At 58.7% G+C, this 15,895-nt stretch overlaps 2 protein-coding genes across 7 annotated transcripts; both read right to left on the reverse strand.

Annotated features, from left to right (window-relative positions):
- Positions 1–648: 648 nt before the first annotated feature.
- On the reverse strand, positions 649–8,715 carry PLPPR2 (phospholipid phosphatase related 2). Of its 6 annotated transcripts, none has more exons than XM_079916954.1 (10): positions 8,575–8,715; positions 7,153–7,273; positions 6,209–6,288; positions 5,491–5,604; positions 5,229–5,364; positions 4,135–4,406; positions 3,056–3,232; positions 2,403–2,525; positions 2,031–2,082; positions 649–1,904 (listed from the first exon to the last, which is right to left on the reverse strand). In XM_079916954.1, exons 2-10 carry the CDS (start codon positions 7,193–7,195, stop codon positions 1,561–1,563), a joined length of 1,341 nt encoding a protein of 446 aa, XP_079773080.1. In that variant the 5' UTR covers positions 7,196–7,273; positions 8,575–8,715; the 3' UTR covers positions 649–1,560. The 6 variants fall into 6 exon arrangements, with proteins under 6 accessions (XP_079773080.1, XP_079773078.1, XP_079773081.1 ...); XM_079916952.1 differs by having other exon boundaries at positions 5,491–5,679; XM_079916955.1 differs by having other exon boundaries at positions 7,099–7,273; positions 8,575–8,592.
- A 707-nt stretch (positions 8,716–9,422) lies between these two features.
- On the reverse strand, positions 9,423–15,600 carry CCDC159 (coiled-coil domain containing 159). Its single transcript, XM_079917230.1, is given in 10 exon segments — positions 9,423–9,613; positions 10,278–10,360; positions 10,589–10,710; positions 11,040–11,116; positions 11,197–11,264; positions 11,867–12,053; positions 12,056–12,061; positions 12,254–12,332; positions 12,430–12,513; positions 15,571–15,600. Coding segments are annotated over 10 exon segments (729 nt in total). The 5' UTR covers positions 15,589–15,600; the 3' UTR covers positions 9,423–9,608.
- Positions 15,601–15,895: the final 295 nt, after the last annotated feature.

Here is a 15,895-nt window from a genome sequence, read left to right on the forward strand (position 1 = left end):
TCCGTACCCTGAATGGCCTGTCTGAAGTCCCTATGAGCCACAGCGTGTGTCGGGGGGGAGGTGGTCTGTGGCTCCGTGTCCCTCCTACCTTCCCTGGTCTCTGCTGGGTCCTCAGCGTTGGTTCTCAGCAGAACCTCATAATCAGAACCCCTGCTCAAATCCATGTAGTCAGGGATTCAGCTTGGAGGTTCCTACAGCCTCCAGCATCCCCTTCTATTAGAACCCTTAGGGTCCCCTCACCCGATTCCCTGTGCCCTCTGCACCCTGGCCGTGGTCAGAAACAGGCCAGCTGCCTGGGGAAGGCAGTCATTATGAGGCCCCTCACCGTGTGTTTGTGTGCCTTACATGCGGCTTGTAGGGCTGTTCGAATTTGACATGAAGAAACAAGGGCACAGAGAGGTTAATTAACTTTCCTGAGGCCACACAGCCAGGAAATGCTGAGCCAGGATTTAAAGCCAAGTCACGGACCCCACAGCCCCATGCTGCCTCTCCACAATCGTCCCGTGACAATACACTCACACCTAGACCCAAAATTAAAGTCCTCCACACCCTGCCACCTGGGGGAGGAAGGCAGGTGGCCAAACTTCTGTTACAAACAGGTCTTTATTAAAGATGAGGAGGGGGCAGGAAAAGGGGGCAGTGTCTCCCCTGCCCACTGCCTTTGGCTGCTTGGGGCGGGGAGCCGTCTTTGCTCCACCTGTGCCCCTATGACGGCACATCTGTACGAGGCTGAGGCATGGGGGGCAGTGTGAAGAACGGGGGGGGGGTTCTAAGAAAAAAAAACTCCTTCCCCACAGCCCTAATAAATAACAGAAGAGTTTGGGGTGACCTGGGCACAGGCAAGGAAGGATGCAGCACCCTGAACCCCAAAACCTCTGAAGTGGGGCAAGCCCTGCATAAGTTGGGAGTTAGGAGGGACTGGGTGAGAGACTGCATATGAGGGAGGGGCTGAGAGAGGAAGGGGTACCCCAAGGACCCTGCCACGGGGGAGCCTGCCCCCCACCCTCCAGTTGGACTCTCTGATTCTGAGGAGAGAGGACCCGATGACAAAAGATGACCCCATCTCCCTCCTCTCCTTTGCACATGCTTAGACATGGGCGGTCCCCCATTGACTGGAATCATACCCACCCACCCTAGAAATTCTGAGAACCAAGGACTCCTATTCATTGTTCAGACGCTGAACACTGGCTAGAGTTGCCCTCTTGCCTGAGGATTCTAAGAAATGATGGGGAGGCTCTTATTGGCTGGAGTAAACTCCTTTTGGCCAGAATTCTGAGAACTGGGGGGCTCCCATTGGCTAGGCAATGGCCAGTGGAGTCAGGCTTTGGCCCTTAAAAGGGCAATCCTAGGAGGCAAGGACCCATCTCCCAATTATGCCCACTTAGATGTCCCAGAGGGCAAGAGAGGCAGGGGGTCCCCTAGATGTCCTTCCAGCCATGCTCTGATGTCTGGGCCTGGCTGGTTTGGGGACAAGGGCTTTGGCACTCACACAGCACACGCACACACACGCGTGGCAGGGAAGAAATGGGGACTGGGCAGATTCTGGGTATGTGTTGGGCCTCACAGCAGGTGGTCACGGCTGGCAAACAGGTAAGGGCTGAAGTTGTCCCGGTGGAAGGGGGAGGGATAGAGTCCACTAAGGGTGTACAGGTCCCGCAGCAGGGGTGTGGGCAGCAGCAGCTTCCGGCCACGGCCACCACCCCCGCCCGGCCCCCCAGGCCCAGGGGAGGAGGGCGAGGGGCCCTGGCTGGGGGTTGGTGCGGGTAGGGGCAGGGGCAGAGGCAAGGGTGTTGGCTCAGACCTCAATCGAGGGCGGGGCACACGGGGTGATGAACACATGGCTGGAGCCCTGGAGGACACGCAGCTGGGGATCAGGTGGCCACGGTGGGCGCAGTTCTGCGGCTCTAGGGATCAGAAGTCAGGGGGTTAGAAAGCTTGGGAGGGGTCATGAGAGCACAGGTGAGACCTCTGTGGCAGTGATCGCCATCTGGAAGTCCCCCCGTTTATCCTCCCACTCCCTCGACACTCACTGGATGGGGTGAGCCGTGCCGGTGTCGAATGCGGCCTGCAGGCCTCGGGTTCCTGAGACAAAGAGGCAGAGGGAAGGGGCTAGCGGCCCCCTGGGCCCCACTGGCCAGAGCCACAAGGGGCTCATCGGGCAGAGAGCCCAATGGAAAAGACAACAAGTTTTCAGGATTAACCATGTTCCCTTGGGAGGGAGGGGGTGGCCCGCCCTTGCATCCTGTGGGACGGTCCCCCCAGGACCTAGGTCCACAGAGGGGAGTGATCCCTCTACCTCTCCATGGCCCTGAGACCCCCACTGCCTGCCTGACTTCCTGCCTCCTTTGTCCTCCTCCACCCACCACCCTCTCCAGCCGGGAGCAGCCCCCGGCCCCCCTTACCTGGGCCACACTTAACTTTTCGAGGCGGCTGTCCATGGTGGGGGTTTGGCCCAGGTCCTCCCAAGGGGAGAGCCTTCGGCCAGAGGGTGGCCGGCTCTGGAAGTTGTGCACGACACAGGTGACCTGTGACAGAGGGAGGGGGCACGCTGAGGCCTGAGGCCAATAAAGTAAATTACCATCCCCATTTTTCAGATAAGGATACTGAGGCCCAGGATTTCAAAAACAGCTAACACTTTTATGGTGCTTACTAACACTGCTCTTTCCACTTTACTAAGACATAGGTACTGTTATGACTTATTCCACACGGGGAGGCAGGTAAGGCCGAGTTGTGTAAGAGGATCTGATCCTGTCCTTATTTAAACCTTTGGTATTTTGGACATTATGGGTTTTTGCATTAATTTTGATTTTTAAAAATGTTTCACTACAATATTATTTATCTTGTTTACTGAGTGTTTTGGCTCCTCCTTAAATTTTGTGCTCAAAGCGAGGGCCTCACTCGCCTTACCTTGGTCCCAGTCCCGTTATCCCAGTTCACAGATGAGAACGTCCAAGCTAGGTAAGGTTAAGGGACTTGCCCAAGGTACAGAGTCCACACCCTTCACCATCATGCAGTCCTGCCTCTTGGGTCAGGGATGGATGGCAAGGGGGCTCACCAGAAAGGTGGCGATCGCCGCCCCTGTCAGGAAGCCGGCCAGCACGTCAGACCAGTGGTTGCGGTACTCAGCCACGCGGACCACGCCCACCAGGAAGGCGGGGCACAGCAGGGCCAGGCAGAGTGAGGGTTTGACCAGGCGGGAGCCCTTCACGCGGAACACGAGCGTCACGTACATCTGCAGGAGCCGGATGGGTCAGAGGACACATGGCAGCAGCAGTTCCCAAACCCAAGCGGACACTACATTCAGGGATAGGGGGTGTGGCCAGAATCCTGAGAAGCCGCAATGGGACTGGAGGCACCAGCCAGGGGCTCCAGGGAACAGAGCCCGGGGGACAGGAGTTCAGGGGATGGAGTCATGGACCCCCAGTGGGCCTTTGCAGGGATGGGGGTGTGTGTGGCCTGAGCACCAAAGAGCAGTGGATAGGGTCTGGGGCCCAGGTCTCTGGGGGACCTGGGCCCCAGGTCCAGGTGGGATGGGGAAGGAACCTCCACCATGACTGCTTGCTGGCTTAGGGTGTGGCCACAAAGTCAGAGGGTGGAGTCAGGGCTCAAGTGACAGGTCCAGGAGCTCCAGGAGGTGGAGTCCCCAAACCCCTGGGGACCACTGACAGGGTTAGAAGCACAGTCCCCAATGCCAGAAAAAGGAGTCAAAGCAACAGAGGGTGCGACCAGGGAAAGACAGGGGACAGAGTCAGGAAGTTCCAGTGAAGTCGAGTCAGGAGCGTGGCCAGGCCAATAAAGGGCAAGGACAAACTGGAGGGCAAGGGCTCCAGGGGATGGAGTTGAAAGCCCATTACCGAGTCACCTCCAGGACCTGTAGCACGGCGGAGACTTGGCCAGGCTTCAGGGTGCTGAGCCAATAGCCTCCTTCGGGTGTGGCCTTAGTGGGTCAGGAGGCGTGGCCAGGGTCCAAGGGGGCGTGGCCAGGGTCCAAGGGGAGGAGTGGGAGCCTCCGCCCTAGGGATGGTGTCACATTGATGCGTGGCCTCACTCGGGGAGGGATTGGAGGCTCCAGCCCAGACGGTCTCCTGCCCGCTGGCCGCCCCCTTACTGCCGTGCCCCCGTTTCGGGGCTCACCGCTGTGTAGGCGACGGCGTAGGCGCAAAGGGCAGCGTCCTTGCAGGGGAAAGCGCGGCGCGCAGCGGCCACAAGGCTGGGGCTGCCAGCACAGGCACCCTGGTCAGTGACGAAACGGTTGGGCCCTGGCCGGTCCGGTGAGGGTGGCGGGCAGCCCAGGGCCGTATAGTTGGGGCGGCACACGGACAGGAAGTGCGGCGTCGGGTTGCCGGTCACCACCTGCCCTGCGTTGGCGAAGATGGTCGTGGTGAAGAGGCCGAAAGAGTAGACCCCTGGGATGGGATAGGAAAGGGGGTTCATGCCAGGGCCCAGCAGCCGTCCTCCTGTGAGCCCCCTTATGGCTCACATAGGCCCCTGTCTCCTTGTTCCTGTGACTGACATTAAAGCACAGCTGGGACTCCCCCTAACACCACACCCCATAATAGCTGGGCCATGTTCCTCTTCCCTTGGGACCACCATGATGGCATTCTGGGCCTCTGGCCTCTGTCCCTCCGGGATTACCAATATGCCAGGAGTGGGCCCTCCTCTGGAATCCATTATAGCTGGACTAGGACCCCTCAACAGCACTACATCAGGATTGGGCCCATGCCAGGGACCTCCTAGGACCACCGTGATGGCATTTCTGGGGCTCCTATACCTGCCCCTGGACTCGCTATTGCTGAGCTGAGCACTTTTCTCCTGGAGCACCACTCAGCCAGGGCTGGATCTCCAGCCCTCTGCCACAGGGACCACCATTTTGGATGAGCTCTGCCCTACCCCAAGGCTACCAACTATGGCTGGGACCATATTCAAAGTGCAGCCAGCGTTCTCATCTCCCTGCCCCCAGGGCCCCCTGGTGTCTGTCCTGTGCTTTTTCTGCCTGAGACTCTCCTTGTGGCAATTTGGGGCCCTCCTCTTATAGTTGTCATCAAGGTTGGCTTAGGCCCCACCCATGTCTCTAGAACCTCCACCATGACTGACCTCAGCCCACATCCCTCTTTCCCCATGAAGTCACCATCATAGCAATTCTAGGCCTTCCCCCCCTCGAATTCTTATTATACCTGAGCCTGGCCCATAGCCCTTTTGCATGGCTGACCCCTGACCGAGTCACTCACCCAGGAAGCGGACCAGCCTCCGCAGCGGGGGGCTGAAGCGGCAGCAGGCCCCGGACACGATGGTTCTCTCCCCAATGACTGGGATGGCTGACGGTGGTGCAGGGAAAAAGGCACGTGCCAGCTCCCCAAGCAGGATCTGTGGGCAAGACCAAGGCATGGTCTTCCTGGCCTTCAAGCCCAGCCCTCCACCCATCTCCACCTGGCCCTCCTGCCTCCTGGAAGGCCCTTCCCACAGTCTGAACCAGGTTACCCCCAGTCTCACCGTGAGGGTGGGCCCAGCGGTGACCAGGGCGTAGATGAGGGCCGGGGGTGCTCTGCTGGCAGCCTCAGGCCCTGGGTAGGGCTTGGCATAGGTACTGTCATAGCAGAAGAAGCCCTGGGTGTGCACGGGGAAGGTGTCCGTGAACTCCAGGCGGTAAGCAAGCAGGACCACGATGCCCAGCAGCACCGACTGCCGCCCAGCCAGGGTGGGGAGAGAGACAGAGTAAGAACAGAGAGGGTCAGGCCTGAGCTGGGCCACGGAGATGGAGACACAGAGATGGAGACAGAGACAAGGGGGAGAGATAGAGAGAGAGATGAAGAGGAGAGAGGAGATGGGACTGGGAAGAGGGAGAGAGGACAGGGCCAGAGCTCAGAGAGAGAGAGATAGTGGGTAGTGGAGGAACAAACCAACAGAGAAAGAAAAAAATACTACTGATAGAAATACTAGAGTTACCACAGGTGTAACTCTTATTGTGGGCAGGGCATCATACTAAACCTCTTCCATGAATTAATCCATTTTACTTTCGTAACAGTCCTAGGAGAGAGGGACTGTAATTATGCCCATTTGACAGATGAGGAAACAGGCTTGGGAGGGTAAGTGAGGTGCCCAGAGTCCCACAGTAATGATGGGCAGAGCTGGGTTGAATCCCGGATTGCCACTTCCGAAAGTGCCTCCTCCCCCTTGAGGGTCTGGGCAGGGGAGGTACTGTGCGCCTCACCTCCACAAAGACAAAGCAGGGAATGATGGAGAAACTCCTCTTCAGCTGAGGTCTCCCTCCCGCCATGGTGAAGGCCGGGCCTGTGGAGAAGGGGAGGGAGTGGCACTGCCAGGGTGGGGCCTAAGGGGAGGTTCAGGTCACCTGCTTGTGGAGTCTTCTGGCCACAACCTGGCCCCCATCCCTGGCCCCTCGGACTACAGCCAAGGAGCCCTGGCTCCGCCCCCTGAGCCTTCTGGCCACGCCTCTGCATATGCAGGTCTTGCCCTGCCCCTGCCCCTGCCCCTGCCCACTGGAGGCACCAGCCTCCCCTGACACAACCTGCTCAGCTCAGCCTCTGCTGGGGTCCCCACAGATTGTATAGTGGTCTTCTCCCCCAACAGCCTACACAGGAGATTCTGACCCCATACCTTTTAGGAGGGCCTGGCCTCCTTAGCATGTGGGACCCATGCCCTTGGCCTTTAGCAGAGACTTCTCCAGCTAATGTGGACCCCTCCCTCACAAAGAAGGGTCCTCACCCCCACTAGTTTTTAGGAGACCCCATACTCTTTCCCCACATGCTTTACAGGAGACCCCATGTTCCCTGTCACCCACCCCCACCAAGCCCCTCCCCCTATACCACTTCCCGCATGGCCCTCAGGGGCCTCCCTCTCCTGTCCCCATGGGCTGTGCCTGACTGGTTCGGGCTGATGGCCAGGCCCTCCTTCTCTCCCAGCTGCCTCTCCCTCTCTCCCTCCTTCCCCCTCCTCCCAGCCCGTCTGCCTTCCTGTATCAAGAGAGGGCTATCTCCCCCTCAATGTGCTCTCCCCTCCCCACAGTCCAACCTCAGTCCCCAGCACTGAGAGGCCAACGCAGTCACACCTGCTTGACCCATTCTCCCAGCCTAACCTCACCTGTGAAAGGGCCCTATGACTTCCTGCAGGCCGCTGCCACGCCCACAGACTCACAGCCACTCCTGGCGGCCAGCAGGGCAGGGATGGTCACCCCCATTGCACAGATTTGGAAACTGAGGCCCAGGCAGGTAAGGGTAGGCACTCTGGGTCCAGTGCCCCATCCACATGGCTTGCCCTGCAATGTGACATGTGGGGGTGAGGGTCACCAGAGAGCCCAGATGCCCAAGATGCCCACTTGGCCATGGCCCCCTCACCTTCTTAGAGACACAAACACACACCGGCACCCCCAGAGTACACAAGTCAGCCAGAGCTTCCATCCCAAACACCACACACACACACACACACACACACACACACACACACACACACACACCATCGCACAGCACTCATTCATCCCACCAACAAGCATCAAGGGCCTGCTGGGTTCCAGGCCCTGTGCTGGGTGCCAGTCTTGTGGTGAACAAGACAGGCTCGCTCATTCAGACAGGTGCCCCACACCCACTACACACATAGCTGCACACACACACACAGCACAGTGTGCACACGGCCTGGCACAGACACCCACACAGATCAAACAAATGTCCCCACACACACGGTCACTGGGACACAACAGGAGGTCCTTCACACACCTCACAGCCTCACACCCAGCCCTCACTCCACCACCGTCAGGGACAGACTCGAGGCTGCCAACACACTTAAGAGCCACATCAAAAAAAGAGAGTCACCACACACAGTGTGTGTGGGGGGGTCACAGAACTGGTCACAGCGTCACGCCCCCAATTACAAGGCACAGGATGACACACATTAACAGTCTCTCATCCACACTGACAGTCCTAGGAGCGCCCTGTGCCATCCACAACCGCAGCCACATGGCCACACGAGGGCACAGACATGGACCACGGCACAGACCCGCACACAGAGCCACACAGGAAAGGCACATGATCACAGCCACACACTGGAACACAATAACGGCCCCCCACCACCACCATCAGAAGGAACACACAACAGCAGCCACACAATGACAGTCACATGCACACAACCATACAGACACCGAGCCAGCCACACAATCACTGTGACAGCAGTCACACAGCCACTCAAAGGCGACCCCGACAACACAGCCACCACACACTCACCATCAGAGTGATACCCACGGCGACAGCCGCAAATGACAGCCACAGGAGACACAGTCACAGAGACACCACACAGACACCCCTGAAGCCACACGATCTCTCATACAGCCACACACTGACACATAACGACAACCACACAATCACCGTCAGCCTCACCAGGGTCGCCTCCCCATCTTCCCCTCCCCCAGCCCGGTCCCCAAGCCTCAGCTCGCAGCCTCCCCTCCCCCTCCCCGCGCTGGACCCGCAGGGGACCCGACCCACAGGAACCGAACCCTGGCCAGACAGACCGAGGGTCGGAAGCAGGCGAGAAGGGGTACAGGGGGCTCCCCAAGGCCCTCCCCCTCACCGGGTCTAGACTGCCGCCGCCTGAGCCCCGGATCCACCTAGACGGCCCCGGCGCGGCGGGACTGACAGACAGACGGCCGGCCAGAGAGCGAACGCAGAGATGGAGACGCCGTCGGCCGGCCGGGCCGCGCCGCGCCGCGCAGCGCAGACTCCGCGGCGGGGAGAGAGGCGGGGCCTCCGGGAGCATTATTTGCATAACCCGTGAGGCGGGGCCTCGCGGAGTCTCATTAGCGTGATCCGGGGCGGGGCCTCTGTTGCTCTTCGGGTCAGGGCGTTTTAGAATAGATTCGGGAGGGAATGAAGGTTGGAGGTTGGGAGGGAGGACCCTGGTGGGTGCTGAGAGGAAGAGGAGGGTGGGGTGTCAGAGCGTGATCCCGGGCCGAAACCCTGGGCGGAGATGAGAATGATCTCCCCACACACACCCTGGAGTGCTGCTCAACCCTCCTCACCCCTGAGGCTCGGGGCTCTAGGGTGGCGCCCTGAGGATATGGCGAGGCCATCAAAGGAGTTCTGCAGCAGGTGCACAGCCGACCTGGGGGGAGATGGGGATCTTGGGGTCCCGGGGGACTCTGGACTGCTCAGAGCTGGGGCAGGGAGGCCATGGTGGGGGCAGGGGCGGAGATGAGTCCTGGGAGGAGAGGGACTCAGGTGGGTTCCAGGTTCTGGTGGTCGCTGCTTGATCTTATTAGGAGGAACGCAGGGCAGATGAGGGTCAGGGGCCTCAATTTCCCCATTTGGGCAGTAGGGACATCAGGCCAGATCGCCAAGGGCCTATCTGGCCACTCGTATCTAGACAGACTTACCCCTGACCTTGTCATATACTAAATCCAGCCTCACACTGTCCCCTGACCCTAGGCCCACATATCCCGAACAGTCCCTGGGGTCTCCACACCCTCCCCAAGACTGGGTAGTAAACTGTGGGGGTCACTCTGAGGCACAGGAAGCAGCCAGGAGCAGCAGTCCACAGGTGGAGGAGGGTCTCAGCTAGTTTATTTTCTCTCTGGAGGGGTCTTCAGGGAGAGCAGTCCCAGCTGCTCAGGCTGTGGAGAAAGAGGGTGGGTCAGAGGCTGGCCTGGTCCAGGGGACCCCAGGGCTGGAGGTCAGGGAGCAGATGCCCAGGTTGGGAGTTGGAAGGGCGTGTACTTCGGGATTCCAGGGCAGGCCAGGAGGGGAAGGGTAGGTTGGGGCAGGGGAGGATCCACACCAGGTGGGAAGGAGCAGCTCTTGCTGAGTGGTGGCTGGGAAGGGTCCTGGTCTGAGTCCGAGTCCGAGTCCCAGGAGGGGCGTGGCGGGCTCAGGCATCGGTGCCCCTTGTAGCCAGCAGGAGGGACAGGTGCAATTCTGGCCCAAACCCTGAATGTGACCCTCGAGTGGCCTTTGAATATGGGCCCAGTGCCCTTGATATTATGTGATCCTTGATTATGTCCCTTGAATGTGACCCAACATGACACCAAAGTATGACCTCGATGACACCTGAATTTTACCCCACTGACCCTTAAAAAAGATCACAGTGACCCTGAGTGACCCCTGGATGAAACCTCCAGGGACTCTTTAATGTCACCCCAGAACATTATTTAATGTGACCCCAGAATAAGACCCAACAGACCCAACCACCCCCAACTATGGCCTCTGAACATGACCTCCATGTGTGAAGCTGGAGAATGAACCTCCCCCACCCCTGGAGTGCTGCTCAACCCCACTCACCCCTGAGGCTCGCAGCCCTGGGGCGGCCCCCTGAGTATATGGCGAGGCCACCAAAGGAGTTCTGCAGCAGGTGCACAGCGGGCCTGTGGGGAGATGGGGATCTGGGGGCCCCGGGGGGCGACTCTGGACTGCTCAAAGCTGGGGCAGGGAGGCCATGGTGGGGGCAGGGGCGGAGATGAGTCCTGGGAGGAGAGGGAGATGTGGACTCAGGTGCGTTCCAGGTTCTGGTGGCCGCTGCTTGATCTGATTGGGAGGAGCGCAGGGCAGATGAGGGTCAGGGGTCAGAGGTTAGAGTGGGAGCTGGGCATCACCATATGTCACCCAGCTCCTTCTGGAGGTCATCCCTCCAGGAGTCACTGCCTCCTGGTGGCAACTCCTCAGTCTCTGGCCAGTTGGATGTCTCATACCCATGCTGCTTCATTTTGGTCAGGACCTGAGGCCGGGGGAGATGGGGGGATAATAATAATAATGATGATGATGGTGAAACGTGTAATATAGCATTTATCACATTCCAGGCTGCCTTCAAAGTGCTTATCACTCAGTTAATGCAGCTACTTGGTCAGGTAGGGCTGTATTGTTACACCCACTATTCAGATGAGGAAACTGAGGCCCAGAGAGGGGAAGTGACTTGCCCACAGTTACACAGCAGTAAGAAGCAGAGCTGAGATTTGAACCCAGGCCTTCTTGCTCCAGTCTGATGGGGAGGCCGGCAGAGATCCCCATAACCCCAACTCACGCAAGGTCCCCGTGCTCTCTGCTCACCTTGCGGCGCTTCACCTGTGTCTTTTGCATCTTCTGGATGTTCACCAGGTTCTCCGTAATCGCCTCTTCCTGCGCCTCTGTAGGGGGAGGGGACTCAGGTGGGCCAGAGCTGCAGAAGGACCCCCCGCCCTCCTGGTCATGGGCTTTGGGCACTCACGTAGCTTTTGATAAATGAAGGTCACCTCCTCCTGCACCAGCTCCAGCTCCTCCCACAAGAACTTCTTGCTGAGGGGACAGTGCAGCCTCTGGCCTCCCATTTCCTGACCTCTTGGCTTCCCATTTGCCCACCTGCCTCCCCAAAGCCTCCTCTACCTCCCATGTTTCTATCTGTTCAACTACCATCTCCCAGGCTCTGTCCCCTCCCCATACCTGCCTACCCACCTGTCCGCTCCTACTACTATTCCCCCACCTCCTACCCCTCCCTAGCCCCGTGTCCTCTCCTTCTGACCTCCAGCCTCCCATTCCCTCAGCCCCCCCCCATTGCCTGGCTTCCAGCTCCCCACCTTCTGCCCCCCCAGACCTCCAATACCCCCAGCCTCTGCCCCCCTCAACCTCCTCTACCCTCCAGCTTCCCATGCCACTGCCACCAGCTTTCTGATCCTCCAGCCTCCCTTTCCATCCCACCTCCTGTCTCCCCTATTTCTGGCCTCCCAGTCTCCCACCCCCCCCACTGCCTCCTGCCTCCCCATCCCCTCCTCTTGTCCCCCAAGATTTCCAAGGCCCCCCAGACTCCCTTACTCAGGCCCCTCCCATTTCCCCCATCCCACCTGTGGTTCCCTCTCCCTGGCCTCCCTTCCCTCCCTTCCCTCCCTCCTGGCAATACCCACCTGTCCCGGATCTCCTGCGCCAACAGCTGTAGACAGCGGGTGGTACGGGCCCTCTGCACCTCCTCGTTGTCATACAGGGTCTTCTGCAGCCCCTGCAGGCCTTTAGCCAGGGCCTCATATAGCTCCTGCCGTCCCTCCTCCACGTCCCACTTGTGTCTCTCCTTGTCTGCCTGGCGGCTGGTGGGGCCAGCACCTCTACAGAGATGGTGGGACCTTGGCTGAGCCCCACCCACACCCTGAGCCCAGCTTTGAACCCAGCTTGCCCCCACCCTGACCAGACTCTGGTCCTGAACCCAGACTCAGCCACCTTCTCTCACCCTGGTCTGACTCAGCTGACCCTGAGAGGAGCAGCCTCCAGCCTTACCTTGACCTTTGGCCAGTTCTCACCTTCAAGCTGTTGGATCTTGATTTGCTGCAGGCATCTGTCCTTCAACACGGTCACTGAGTGGTTTAGGAACTCGAAAGCCTGGAGGAAGAGGCCAGGCCTGGGGGTGAGAGCAGAGGTGGAGTGGGGGGCGGGGGCGGGGGAAACAACTGCTGGGGGCAGGGCTGAGGTGGCTCACCTTGGTCTGGGCCTGTAGCTGACACCTGAGTGACTCCAGTTCACATCTCAGAAGCTTCTGGGATTCGGGAATCATCACGGTGGACTTAATTGTGAGTAGAGGTGAGGGTCACCCGAGGCTGGGAGGGGTGGGGGCAGGGGCAAGGTCAGGGCAGAGGTCAGTAGAGGCTCAGGGTCTGGTTGAGGGGGGACAGGGCAAGAAGCTGGGGTAGGCTGAGGCAGAGGTAGAGGCAGGAGTAGGGGTCAAGGTCAGGGACAGGGATGGTGGGCAAGGTCAGGGGTAAGGGTCAGCTGACAATGGGGCAGGGATGAGTGGGCAGCAACGGTGGGGGTCCACTGAGGCTGGGGCAGAGGGTGGAGGTAGGAACTGGCAGGTCTCCCACCCACAGTCTTGTTGAGCGGGAAGGTTCTCACCTTTGGTTTTGGAAGAGCTGGTCTCCCAGGGGTTCTATGAAAGGTGGGCATGAGAGCAGTAATAATCTATCCCTGGTCTGCCTCCTCGCTCACCCCAACCCAGTGATTGGCCAGACATGATTTGGGTCTGCTGAGTTCTGGGTGTCCTAGACCCCCAAGTGCAGGCAAAGCTGCCTCCAGGCATACGCATGCACCCCACCGCCACCCCCACCCCCACCTCTGCCCCAGCCTGAAAACACTCAGAAGTGCATTTGTGTGGCAGGCCCATGGGCTGCCCCTGAGAGCATGCGCCTTCAGAGCCACATCTCTGGTTGCGCTCAGGGAATGGCCCTCCTCCTTAGGGGCATCAACAATGTCTGCAAGGAGCACCAGTAGCCACTGACGCACAACCACACATGGTCATCAAAACACGACCACAGACACGCAGCCTCAGGCATAGCCATGCACACTAAGTCATAAGACCCAGGGCATGCACTCATGCCCATCTCAGACACACAACCACAGACACACAGGCAGTCACATCCAGAGACAATCACAAACAGGACCTCATTAAGACACACAATCGCACATCCATTCCATTCATTCAAGACATTTTTAGTGCAGGCCTGCTGAGCACTGGGCGCTGTTCGGGGTGCTGAAGACAGAGGGTGTGAGGGGTCTCGAGGAGGGCTCTGCCCCCACAGCTCTCTCCCTAAGCCCTGCAGCGGTAGATAGCGGTGCGGCAGGAAGGGGTTTCCCGGGTGGGGATGACCTTAGTGTTGCTGTGATGCCTCTTTGGAGGGTCCTGGTCATTACAGTGCTTCTGTGAGTCTGAGTTGGGGAGGGACCCATGCGACTGAAGCCCCGATTCTCTCCCTGGCCTCCAGGTTCCAATTGTCACTGTGTTTTCGGGTGCAGCCAGCTGCAAGGTCTCTGGCTCTGGGGTCCTGGACCAGTGAAATGTATATTCCAAGGTCTTTTCTGAGGAAGGGCCTGGGAGTGGGGTGTGTGGTGAAGGTTTCCTGAGAGCCAGCCCAGAGCACTCCAGCCCCTCCTGCTCTCCAGCCCCAGGGCAGCCGCTCAGCGAACCGCAGCACTTGTCACACTTCTCATTAGCAGGCAAACACACATTGGAGGGTGACCGGAGGTGAGCAATAGCAAGGCACGGAGTAGTCAGGGTCCAGGGGTAGGCGGGCCAGAAGAGGGTTGCTTAGAGTAGGGGGGACAGAGGGCTGCACTGAGACCAGCTCCCAGGTCCTGACACTCTCATGCCCTCTCTGACACCCCAGAGAGGCCTCAGCCCTGAACATAGGCCTCTTATTTATGATAGGAGCCAAAGCTGGGTGAAAGATGATCCCAGCCCCAGGGGTTAGGATGGGCAGTGAGAAGGACCTAGAAGATCCCACAGCAGTCAGTGAGGTCTGAGACGAGCCTAAAAGAAAAAAAGATCTTAACATCCCTGGCAGGAAACAGCGTGTGCAAAAACTTGGAAGTCTGCAACCAGGTGCTCTTTGCGGGTCAAGTCAGGGTGGCTGGAGGCAGGGTCCAAAAGGAAGCAGCAGGAGGTTAGCAGGGCCGTTCAAGCAAGGCAGGGCAAGCCAAGCCGGGGAACTGGCTCCCCAAGTAAATGGGAGACATAGAATGTGAGCAGGAGAGGCAGAGCATATCTATTTAATAAATGGTAGCTGAATGGGGTCCCAGGCCTGTACTAGGTGAGGCTGGAAACAGGAAAGAACTCAGTTCTGGCTCTCACATCCACACCCCCTGCCCTTCCAGTGTAGTCAGGGCTGGCACAGCTGGAGAAACCTGGGGGAGGTCTGTCTGGAAAAACTTCCAGGTGAAGGGCAACTTGCCATGGGTCACAGTCAGCCAGAAAGGCCACAGTATACGCCTTTCTCTTCTTTTGCCCTTGCTGGGCCCTCTGGTATCTTTCCCCTAACCCAGTCCTCCTGGAAGACTCCTACATACCCTTCAAAACCCTACTCAGCATTGCCTCTGTAAAATCTTCCTTAATCCCTTTTTAAGCTCATATTTTCTGAGCATCTTGCTGAGTGCTGAGCACCACCCTAAGCCCTCACTGGATGTTCACACCCACCCTGTGATGTAGGAGTTATTATTCTGCCTGAACTGTTCTAAGCTACCACTTCAAAAGTCACCGCCTCAGGGAGGTCCTCACTTCCAGAGGCAGTACAGCATGATGATTAAGCAAGGAGACCCTCCAGCTAGATGGCCCAGGTTCAAATCCTAGCTTTGCCCCTTCCCAGCTGTGCGATGTTGGAGGAGTTACTAAACCTCTCCATGCCTCATTGTCCCCAACTATAAAAATGGGATGTCATACTATCCACCTTACTGGGTTGTTGTGATTAAGTAAATTAATCCATGCCAGTGCCTGATATGCAGTAGTGGGAAGCTCAGTGTCTGTCCTTGAACATCACACTGAGGACTTGGTACTTGGGAATCATAGGAGCCCTGGGAGACTTGGAGGGGAAAGGCAAGATGCATTTCTGAGTGTCAATTGCAGGAAGGCCCCCAGTCGAGCCCCCCCTCCCCCTCCCCCTCCCCCTCCCCCTCCCACATCACCTGTTTTCCCTCAGTCCTTCCCGATAGAATTCTTGAAGGAACGGGGCGGGGTCATTTGCCTGGGCCCCGCCCGCCGGGGCCTTGAATCCTGCGCCCCGCCCGCCGGGGCCTTAAATCCTGCGCTCGCCAAGCTCCCGATCCCCTTCCACCCCCACCTACCACATACCACCTGCTCCTGCTCTCCCATCAGGGACCGCGAAGCCAGTCCCCAGCTGTGACGCTGAAATTTGATCCCGTGGAGACACCATCCTATTAAAACGCGCGGAGCCCAAAGGTATAGTCACAGAGAGGGGTGTGGCTGGCATTTTAGCCTCGCCCCCGCCGTTGCAGCCGAAGACCTCATTGGCGCCTTTCCGCTTCCGCCGATCTTAGGAGCCGCGGTGTAATTGGGTGAAATCCTGAGGCGTGGACGGGATTCCGTTCATCGATTAGTCAATATCTAAGAGGGCGGTACAGGAGGTACAGATCCCCGATCCGATTGGCTTCTGGCTTAG

The sequence above is a fragment of the Stenella coeruleoalba genome (genome assembly GCF_951394435.1).
Source record: "Stenella coeruleoalba genome assembly, chromosome: 3".
Classification (NCBI taxonomy): domain Eukaryota; kingdom Metazoa; phylum Chordata; class Mammalia; order Artiodactyla; family Delphinidae; genus Stenella; species Stenella coeruleoalba.

Coding starts and splice junctions, on each gene's coding strand:
- PLPPR2 (XM_079916952.1), bottom strand. CDS start 7,195: ATGGGGGTGACCATCCCTGCCCTGCTGGCCGCCAGGAGTGGCT. Junction 4,407..5,228: donor GAGGCTGGTCCGCTTCCTGG/GTGAGTGACTCG, acceptor ATCCCATCCCAG/GGGTCTACTCTTTCGGCCTC. Junction 3,233..4,134: donor ACGCCGTCGCCTACACAGCG/GTGAGCCCCGAA, acceptor CGGCTCCTGCAG/ATGTACGTGACGCTCGTGTT.